This window comes from Arachis duranensis, chromosome 10, assembly GCF_000817695.3.
Source record: "Arachis duranensis cultivar V14167 chromosome 10, aradu.V14167.gnm2.J7QH, whole genome shotgun sequence".
In the NCBI taxonomy this organism is placed as follows: Eukaryota; Viridiplantae; Streptophyta; class Magnoliopsida; order Fabales; family Fabaceae; genus Arachis; species Arachis duranensis.
In genome coordinates, this window is record NC_029781.3 from 41,924,843 (window position 1) to 41,936,378 (window position 11,536).

Sequence of the window (11,536 nt, forward strand, 5' to 3'; positions counted from 1 at the left end):
TTTAAATCAGTGAACGTTATTAAATCTCTTGTCACAATTGATTAATCAAGAAATTGATAATTGATTAGGATTAGAGAAGTTGAATTACCAAGAAATTGAAGTTTAATTATTTATAATTTGACATAAGTATATCTTTGTATAATCAAAGTGCAGAGTGAAAAGTATTTTTCCGGAAGAATATATCTAAACCCCTTAACTCTCTTAATCATATTGTTTTCTCACTCGTTTATTATTACTTTTGTTAAATTTTCTATTTTTATGTTAACTGTTCTTGAAATCCTAAGTTTTAAATTTTCTAACTAGAATAATCAATTAATTATTACTTGTTTAATCCGTTAATTTCGTAGAAACGATAACCTACTCTCTTAGTATTATTTGAGGCGATTTGATATACTTCCGATAATTTGTGCTTTGTAAAATTCGCATCATCTACCGTTCCAAACAAGCTCTAAATAATTTTTTCTATGGCATGAAAGAATCTTACATCAATAGTAAAACGAAATAAAAATTAAATGATAAAAGTGCATCAATCAAGCAACTTGATGAGGCAGGTCCCCAAAAGGTCTACACCACCCCACACCAACATGAACTCCGATTAAACCATTGTCGGAAGGTAGGCGTTGACTGACCGAGTGACCGTCCTCTTGCCCCCTTAGCCATGGCCAGCTCCATTTCACACTCTCGCCAATCTCATCTCTCTCTCATCCACTTCACTCTCCTCCTTCTCCTTTTCACACCCTTTTCCCTCTCCACAACTATAACCCAAGAGCAGGAAGAGAAACAAGATGAAGCAGATACCTCAATCACCCGCTTCCAACGCTACCTCCGAATCAACACCGCTCACCCCAACCCAGCCTACTCCTCCGCTGTCTCCTACCTCTTCTCCCAAGCCGAATCCCTCGCCCATCCTCCCTTCTCCGCCTTCCGCCGCTCCCACGACGGCGCCATCTTCGCCCGAGGCGCCCAGGATGACAAGTGCATCGCTATGCAGTACCTCGAGGCCATCCGCAACCTCAAGGCCCGCGGATTCACCCCCTCAAGATCCGTCCACGTGTCACTCGTCCCCGACGAAGAGATTGGAGGTGCCGACGGGGCTGCGAAGTTCGTCGAATCGAAGGAGTTCGCGGAGTTGAAGGTTGGATTTGCGCTCGACGAAGGGCAGGCGTCTCCTGGGGATGAGTACAGGGTGTTCTATGCCGATAGATCGCCGTGGGGGCTGAAGATTAAGGCGAGGGGGCAACCCGGACACGGGGCCTGGATGTATGATGGGAGCGCCATGGAGAATTTGATGAAGAGCGTTGAGGTTATCAACAGGTTTAGGGAGAGCCAGTTCGATGTTGTTAAGACTGGGAAAGCTTTGAATTCGGAAGTTGTTTCGGTTAATCCTGTTTATCTCAAGGCTGGGCTTCAATCAGAATCTGTGAGTTCATTTTTTTGTTTGTTTGTGCATTTATTTATATATTTATTTTTGGATTTAACTTGTAAGTAAAACTTCTTCTACTTGGACATCTAATTAGATGCAATCAGAATCTGAGTTCGTTTATTTGTTTATGGATTCAACTTCTGTATAAAAATCGTTTTTAGAGAGATATCTATTTTGGATTTAACTTGTATACATATTTAGTGGTTGAGTAAACAATTAATCTTTTTATTCTTACTGGACATTAAGACGATTGTTAGAGTTTTTATTTTGAACATAAACAATTAAGTAGGTATTTGAATGTAAATGGAAATGGTAATAGGGTTGTATCAGATTGAGATCACCTGTGCTACTGTTGTGTTTTTATTCATGTCCCACCAATAAAAATTAGACACTTGTTAGAAAGAAACTTATAAAATCACCAAAATAATAATAAATAAAAATAAATAGGCACTCGTCCAATTTGGATATGAACGTGGTGGTGGAACAGGTGATCTCTGTCCGAGTAGTATCATTATCACCGAAGTGTATGTCACATTATTGTCCTAATTAATTTGTGATAAAAATTACCTTTCTCCAGCATTGTTTTTATTTAGTTTTTGCTGTATTTGGTTCTTTTCTGTGTGTTTTTACAGTTGTTAAGGCTGTGGTTGCTTTTTTCTTGTGTGCGTTCTAATAGTTGGTTTTGAATATTGTTAAATGTTCTTTTGTGTGCAGGGGTTTGTGATGAATGTGCAACCTTCAGAAGCAGAGGCTGGTTTTGATCTCAGGTTGACCCCTACAACGGACCCTGATGAAATGAGGAGGAGAATCGCATCTGAATGGGCACCAGTTATTAGAAATATGTCGTATGAGGTAATAGCTTTCTGATTTTCGTCTTGGGGATGTTGATTAAAAATAGGTAATGCATTGCTTCTATGTCTAAGCTAGGTTGTTTCTATATGGTGATTACTGATTAGTAACTTAATATACAGTATAATGTGCGAAAAATTTGCAAGACTCAGAACAGATTTAGGGCCTTCTCAATTTGATGCTACTTTGTTTGTCTTGTTTTAGCATAATCCATCTTTTTCTTTTTCTTTTTTCTTTACGAATGAACTGGAAAGCTATAGCTTAAGCAAAGTAGTGGAGGAGGGATTTGCACCCAAACTCTGGTATTTTTTATCCCATAAACACTTGATTCTCCTCGAGTTAAAACTTAGATAATAGGCTTCTTTATTTGTGCGGTTGAAAGCAATACTTCTCCGGAAGTAGAAGTAGAAGTAGTAGGAGCAGAAATGTATTTGGATATATTTATGGAAGTACTTTTTATTAGAATTAGAAGCAATTAAGTTGTTTGAATATGACAAATATATAAGTACATTTTATAAAATTACAATTGTGGTCATGATTTAAAAACAAATTATTTTACATAACATGGTAATTTTTTAAAATAAAAAATCGGTATAAAACAAAATTTCTACATAAATATTTCATAGAAAATATTAACAATGCTATTTTTAATGATATTTTAATTAAAAATATTATTTTAATTTAATTAACAGAGAAAATAAGGATTTGTATAATGGTTAGGGTTTTATGTTTTTTAAATGGATATATTCGTCTTTTTAAAAATATATGAAGATAATAAATTAGTAATCTTAATATTTTAGTAGATTTTTCTCTCTCTTCAACAGCTTTTGCTAGACTTATTTCTGAAACAACGTGGAAAGTGGAAAACACTTTTGTTTTTTTTTTATTGAATCACTAACAAACAACTCAAAAAATAAAATAAGTACCTTTTTTTTTTCGTTAAAAAAAAAAGAAAAAGAAACGTACTTCTTTTATCCTGAAAGCACAAGCAAACGAACCTATTATCCTTTTATTTGTCTGCACTGTTATTTATTTGAGAGTTTGGAATTAGGTATCCCTATAGAGGCAATTATCAAGTTGCATAAACAACAATAACAACAACAAAATTTTGTCCCACTAAGTGGGGTTGGCTACATGAATCAAACGATGCTATTGCGTTCTGTCATGTATTATGTCTATAGAGAGACCGTTTACATATAGATCTCGTTTGACCACCTCATGGATGGTCTTCTTAGGTCTTTCTCTGCCTTTCGCCCTTTGTCCATCTTTCATCTCATCTACCCTCCTGACTGGATGTTCTATCGGTCTTCTTCTCACATGTCCAAATCACCTGAAACGCGATTCAACCATCTTTTTTACAATGGGTGCTACTCCAACTCTCTCCCTTATATCTTCATTCCTTATTTTATCCAATCGCGTATGACCACTCATCCATCTCAACATCTTCATCTCTGCCACACTCAGCTTATGTTCGTGCTCCCCTTTAGCCGCCCAACACTCCATACCATATAGCATAGCCGGTCCTATAGCAGTGCGATAGAATTTACCTTTAAGTTTTAAGGGCACTTTTTTGTCGCATATAAAACCAGATGCATTCCGCCATTTTGACCAACCTGCTTGGATCCTATGATTTACATCCTGTTCAATCTCTCCATTATCCTATATGATGCACCCAAGATACTTAAAACTTTTAACTTTTTCTAGGATGTTTTCTCCAATCTTCACCTCTATATTGGGGTTTTCCCTTCTCAGACTGAACTTACATTCCATATATTCCGTGTTGCTACAACTTATGCGCAGACCATACACTTCTAAAGCTTTTCTCAATAACTCCAACTTCTTATTTAGGTGTTTCCTTGACTCTCCCATAAAGACGATATCATCGACAAAAAGTATGCACCATGGCACAGGCTCTTGGATGTGCTTTGTGAGTACTTCCAAGACTAATGTGAAAAGATATGGACTTAAGGATGATCCCTGGTGTAATCCTATACCAATAGGGAATTCCTCCGTTACACCACCTTGTGTCTTCACACTAATTGTGGCCGCATCATACATGTCTTTAATTGCTCGAATATATGCGATTCTTACTTTCCTCTTTTCTAAAACCTTCCATAAGACATCCATTGGTACCCTATCATACGCTTTTTCCAAATCAATAAATACCATATGTAGATCCCTTTTACTACTACGATACCTCTCCATGATCCTTCTTAATAGGTATATCGCTTCAGTGATAGATCTTCCTAGCATAAATCTAAATTGTTTCTCTGTTATTTGTGTCTCTTTTCTCAACCTTCGTTCTATCACCCTTTCCCATAACTTCATAGTATGACTCATAAACTTAATCCCTCTATAGTTTCCACAACTTTGTATATCCCACTTATTCTTGTAGATAGGTACCAAGGTGCTTTTTCTCCACTCATTAGGCATTTTCTTTGACCTTAAAATCTCATTAAAAGCTTGGTTAACTAGTTGATGTCTTTTTCTCCAAGATCCTTCCAAACCTCAATCAGAATATTATCAGGTCCTACTGCCCTGCCATTTTTCATCTGCTTTAGAGCCTCTTTTACCTCGAAGTCTCGAATCCTTTGATATTAGTCAAAGTTTTGATCTTTTTCCCTTGTGCATAATCGACCAAGGCTCGGAAGAGTCTTCTGTCCCTCATTAAATAACTCGTAGAATTAGTTCTTCCACCTTTCATTTATCTTCTCCTTTTGAGCCAACACCTCTCCATCCTTATCCTTTATGCACTTAACTTGATCCAAATCTCTCATTCTTCTTTCCCGGCTCGTTGCGATTCTATATATACTTTTTTCTCCTTCTTTCGTGCCCAAAGACTGGTAGAGACCCTCATATGCTCTTGTTTTCACTTCACTTACAGCCACTTTTGTCTCTTTCTTAGCCGCCTTATATTTTTCCCAGTTATCTGCATTGCGGCAAAAAGACTACTCTTTAAAGCATTCCCTTTTTATCTTTATCTTTTCTTGTTTACTCGAATTCCACCACCAGCACTCCTTGTCTCTTGGTCCTGCTCCTTTAGATTCACCAAAACTTTCTTTTGCTATTCTTCTAATAACTTCTGCCATCTCCCTCCACATCTCTTCTGCGCTTCCATTCCCATCCCACTTTGCCTCTTCTCCTACCCGTCTTAGGAAACTTCTTTGTTTCTCACCTTTCATTCGCCACCACTTCGTTCTTGGGTTCTTCGTATGATGTCTTTTCCTCAACTTTTGCTCAATGCGAAAATCCATGACGAGCACCATATGTTGTGTTGTCAAACTCTCTCCCGGGATAATTTTACAGTTAATGCAAAATTTCTGGTTGACGCTCCTCAACAAGAAGTCGATTTGAGAGCTTGTCATGCCATTCTTATAGGTTATAAGATGTTCTCTCTCTTTTTAAAACATGTATTTGCGATGAGAAGATCAAAGGTTGAGGAAAAGTTCAAAATAGTTTTACCCTCGGCATTGATCATCCCGAAACCATGACCTCCGTGAATACTCCCATATCCAGTCACTTCTCTCCCAACACGGCCATTTAAATCTTCTCCTAAGAAAATCTTATCTCCCAAAAGTATGCCTTGAACCAAACTCTAGATCCTCCCAAAACCTTATCTTATGTTGTTCATCCGAACCCACTTGCGGTGCATAGGCGCTAATCACATGGAAAGCATCTCTCTCCACCACAAGTTTAATAGAGATGATCCAATCTCCCACACTCTTGACATCCACTACGTTCTTCTTCGACTGCTTATCCACAATTATTCCAACCCCATTCCTATTCTTCACATTTCCTGTATACTAAAGTTTGAAACCAGAAGTATCCAACTCCCTAGCCTTTGCACCAACCCATTTCGTTTCTTGTAGGCACATAATGTTAATCTTCCTCATTGTCATGGTGTCCATCACCTCCATGGACTTTCCTGTTAGAGTGCCTATGTTTCATGTCCCAAATCTCAATCTTCTGTCGCTTCGACCTTTACTTTTTACTTTGTGAACTAGCTTATTTACCCTCGTCCGTTCACGAAAACACGAGAACCCTTGCTCATTTAACACTACATCCGAGCACCGATGCAGCGGCTCTTGCTTTGACACCGTACTCGAGCCATATGGCGCGTTGCTTTCGGGCAACGACCTAGCTTTAGCGCAATAATGTCTTTGATTCATGTCATGGGGATTCGGCTATATTTTTATGTTGGTTGCCGAAGACCTAACACAACCCTCTTCCTTTATTCGGGCTTGGGACCAGCTATGTATTGTAAGTGTAACATAGACGGAGTTAATTATCAAGTTGCATAGTCTAAGTTTATTCTGCTCCTAGTTGTAGCAACAACTAAATAATTTCCCACTCGATGGGATCAACTTTGTGGATCAAATTATGTAATTAGGTTCTAGCATAAACGTATCTATAGATGCCATGAACATTCTTTTTATTCCATTCCCAATGCTATCTTGTGGAGTTTATCTACTCTTCTATCGCAACGTGAGCTATAGAGTTTGGAAGTTTGTACTACATTGAATTAAAGTGTATTGAAAGTCTATCCAACGATGTGGGATTAATGTGAAATTTTATTGTAAAAACTTATTGGGTATGAACTTTCAATATAACAGTTTTGTAAAAACTTCTTCAAAACTTAATGACGGCTGTAAACATTTAAGTGCTGTAATCTTTCAATATGTATATGATTTTCTTACAAGTAAAATTTACTGGACTAGTGGCCTTTAGTTTTCGGCCCTATACAACTTTTTGGTCCATTGCAATGGTTATTTAGGGAGTAAATATGCATATTGCAGGAAATCTTGGATTAAGCTAAACAAAAGAATAAAAGAAATAAGTAAAAACTATATGTACCAAAACTGAATTTGATACAGTTTACAGATAGAAAACATATTTAAGCCTTTGAAAATTGCAAACTCCATGCCTGAGGTTGTCATTGATGTTGCACATTTGCCACCTGGATGCAAAGATTTCTGAATCTTACATTTGCTGCAATATATATTATTCTCTTTTATTATTCATGTTTCTTAATGATTCCATGTTGTTAGATTTTGTTCAAGTGACTAGAATTCGTTTAAAGTTGAAAATTTCCTGACCGTAGGTACAATTTTCCTTTTATCAGTTGATGCTGTCATAAATGATTTTTATGTGCACAACTATCCTTTTTAGCTGCCGCTTTGCTAGCAAGTATCATAATGCATAGAGAAATACTACTACGTGTTTAGAGTACATTTAATGCATGCTGTAAGAGTAACTATAACCTGTTCAATTTTAATCTTTTTAATATATTTTAATTATTATAAATGAAATTTGAGTAGTTGGTTGCTTTTAGAGCGCACTGGGATCATGCAAGAATTTCTCTAATTTCTAACATTCTTTTTACGGATATAAGAAATGTTGTAAATTACTTGTTAACAAACCAAGAGACATTAATAAAGTTGTGATTATTGTTAAATATCGGTCTTCGTCATTCACACCTTGAGTGCAACATAATGATTTTGTCTTGTCTTTGGGCAACCAAATATTGCAGTTAATTGAGAAAGGACCCATTAGAGACTACTTGGGACGGCCATTAATGACTGCAATTAATGATTCCAATCCATGGTGGTCAGTGTTCAAGCAAGCTATAACATCAGCTGGAGGAAAGCTTTCAAAGCCTGAAATTCTCGCTTCGACTACTGATGCCCGATTCCTTAGACAAAAAGGAATTCCAGTTCTTGGTTTCTCTCCAATGAGAAACACTCCCATCTTGCTCCATGACCACAACGAGGTTTGAAAATTCTTTTCCTATTTATTCATGATGACTGAATGATATTTTGTTTATTCTTCAGGTAACTCTTGTGACCTTAACTTTTGCAGCATCTACGAGAAACAGTGTACTTGAATGGTATAGAGGTATACGAGTCTCTGATAAGTTCCTTGAGTTTGTTTCCAGAACCATCACAACCTTAGGATCTAGCAGTTGTTTCTCAAATAAGTAGGGGGTTGGGTTGCTTTGCTAATCTATAAAAATATTCAAGGATATGATATACTATGTTCTTTGGAATAAATATCTGAGGCTACTGTTGGTAGTTGAAATAGGTAACAAATACAGACTACAATATCTGTCTCCCTATGAAAATATAGGAAATTTGATACACTATTTTATAAACTTGTCTCCAGCTTCAAGACATTCTTTTTTGTATGACTCCTATTTCAGCTACCTAATGTAGCCTGTGTTTTCTGCCCCATAAGGCAATTAAAAGCTAATAATAGAGAAGAAAAAGAAGTAAATCTTAATTTGTGATTGAGTTTTGGTTGTATTATTTGTGCATATCATGTTGAGACATTGTGTTGATTTAAACATCATTTACCTGTGACAAACTTAACAATAGTATTTGAAACCCTCCATCACTAAAGTTATCTTGGACACCTTGTCTTTGGTTGCTTCAACTCCATGAGAGGTGAGAGTAGATAATTATATTACCCACTGCAGTAACTGGGTACTTTCATGAATCTGTAATTCATTCTTGATGTTTTCTCCCCCCATTGACATAAACTCAACGGTCAAACTGTATTTCATGAGCTCCATGGTTGCTATTTTTTGTCTTTTGGGGTGTCATAATCTTTAGGGCTTTGTCTAATTGTCTCTCAAAACAGTGTTAACATGGTCAATGATCGCTTGCTTCTCAAATTAACGATTTTTCAGCATTATTCCTTGGCTAGTGATATTGCAACATTAGTTCGTACAGGATTCTTGTTAGGATAGTAAAGTGTGATGTACTGATGTGTTAGTTAAAGCTGTTAGGCAAAACAGAATTGTCCAAGTGTGCTTAGTTAGTTATATCTGTTACTCCATACTATATATAGCTAGCACTCTAACAGACTCGATGGATAATCACAATATTCAGACAACAACATAATTCCTCTTTCTCGTCTCGTCTTTCTTCTCTCTTTCTCTATGAATGTTCACATGGTATCACGAGCCATACTGATTCATGGCCGATGATTCATGTTCAATTAATGACACCAACAACTACGAACACTCCATTGAAGATACTGCAATAATGGTGAATGCAACCGCCACCTCCGCCAACAAACCATTCAACATACCTTTGGCTGAGAAGCTCACTGAAAATAACATTCTCACCTGGAGACACTTTGCAACTCTCGATTTGCGGTCAAGAATTACAAGAGCATCTTGAGAAGGACAAAACTCCATCACGTTTCGATTCTGCAGCTGAAGAACGTCCAGGAACAGAATCAAAGAAGTATAAAGAATGGCAAATTGGCGATTACAATGTTACGTCCTAGCTTTTTGTTATTGGATATCATTGCGCTCGTGAGATCTGCAGTCGTGTATACACCCTATTTTGCTTACAAGACAAATGTCATACTTGTTTCAAATCTTATTACTTTTAATATAATGTTTTTGTATTTCTTATTCTTAAGAAAATTTTTTTGTAGTAGTAACCTTCATTTCTGTCCGTAAGTCTTAGAATCTCATATTTTAAGATCACAAGACTTATACGATTTGAGCAATCTAACCTTTTAAGGTTCAATTTTGCTATTTGAGACTTATTCAATTTTTAATACAAAGTCTAGATACAAACATTGACAAACTTAATTTTAAAATAAAATATGTTTACTTAAGTTACATATTGTGTAAATAAAATTTATATGATGGTGGCCACAACGTTAATATTTAGTCTTTTGGATAGAAATATTTTGTAATCGATATTTTTAATACACCAATCAAACATTGATAATAAATACTGTCAAACAATAAGTTTATCTTTGTACAAATTTATTATTCACATAAAACTAAATAAGTATTACATGTTTATTATCACAAATGCGTATATAATTTGGTCAAATACAAAATTTTTTTTGGGCCAATCCATACCCGTATAAATTACTTACACGTAAATTTATTTAGTGCGACTTACCAAATATTTTCAACATAATTTAGTGATTTCAGTCAAAAAATAAGCCTATTTTGGATTGAGTCATTATTCACATAAAAACTTGAAAATTATATCTATTTTTTATCGCATATATTTTTTTATCAATTGACTAACACCAACCTTCATTTGGACTGATTAATAATTGCATAATCAAATAGAAATTAAACATAACGTTCATTATTTATTATTTGGTCAAACAATAAACTTTTTTTGTGCGGATTATTGACCATATAAATAATATGTATTAATTTATTTTTAATTAGTTACCCAAACATATCAAAATAAATCAATTTTTTTAAAAAAATACTACTTTAAAAGTATAATGTTTAATTAATTTATTTCAAAACCAAGATTTTATAAAATAGATGAGTACAATCATCTAAATTATTACTAATTTTCTTATGTAATAAAAATTGAAGATGCGCACATAATATAAAAATAATGATGCTACACAATAAACCACAATGTATAACAACCATATAATATTGTGAGACCTTAATTATAAACATACATTTACATATAAAAATTAATAATTTTTTTGTATAACACAAACAAAAAAGAAGAATAATTTTGATTAAGAAAAAAATTCTTAATTCTCAATGTTCTTAACCTAAATATATGCATGTACATAATGATACATATACATATAAGTATGATACAATAAAATATAATTATATGAATGTCTTAATACAAAAATATAAGAATGACACGCAATTCAAAGTTTGTGGGATCTTCTAATCCTTTTACAGGAATTCCTCTCACTTATTTATAGCAAATAATGCAAGAATATTTATTGTTTATCAATTGGATTCATTATAAGAAAGAAAACTAAATAAAAATATAAGGAGAAACAAATAGACAAAGCCATGAGTGTCGAAAACCAAAATATATCATCACAATAGACTCCTTTGTGATTTCAACGTGCAAATTATTAACAAACAGAAAGGCCCTCCGTTCCAGAGATCAATAATAATGTCCCCTTCCGTTGTTTTTTTATTTTTTTATTTTTTTTATTGAATATTACGATCTAAATTATCTAATGCATCAATCAATAGATTAATTGTATATTCATGAGAATATGACAGAAAACGTTGGTTCCAAACTCCCAATATTATATTATAATAAACTGAAATTCTAAAAACTGGACCGGACTGACCAGTTCGACTGGGTTAACGGAAATCAATCATCGACCGGTCTAATTAATTCCCAAAATCTTCTTATAAAAAATTGGTAGAAAAATCGATTAAATTGATAGTTAATTGATGAACCAGACAAATTGGTTGAGTTTTTAAAGGTTCCGGTTTTTTAATTTTCCTTA

General features: G+C 34.8%; 1 protein-coding gene across 1 annotated transcript; it reads left to right on the plus strand.

Moving 5' to 3' along the window:
* Positions 1-483: 483 nt before the first annotated feature.
* Positions 484-8,562, plus strand: LOC107470122 (uncharacterized). Its single transcript, XM_016089502.3, has 4 exons — positions 484-1,420; positions 2,138-2,275; positions 7,803-8,042; positions 8,132-8,562. Exons 1-4 carry the CDS (start codon positions 659-661, stop codon positions 8,222-8,224), a joined length of 1,233 nt encoding a protein of 410 aa, XP_015944988.1. The 5' UTR covers positions 484-658; the 3' UTR covers positions 8,225-8,562.
* Positions 8,563-11,536: the final 2,974 nt, after the last annotated feature.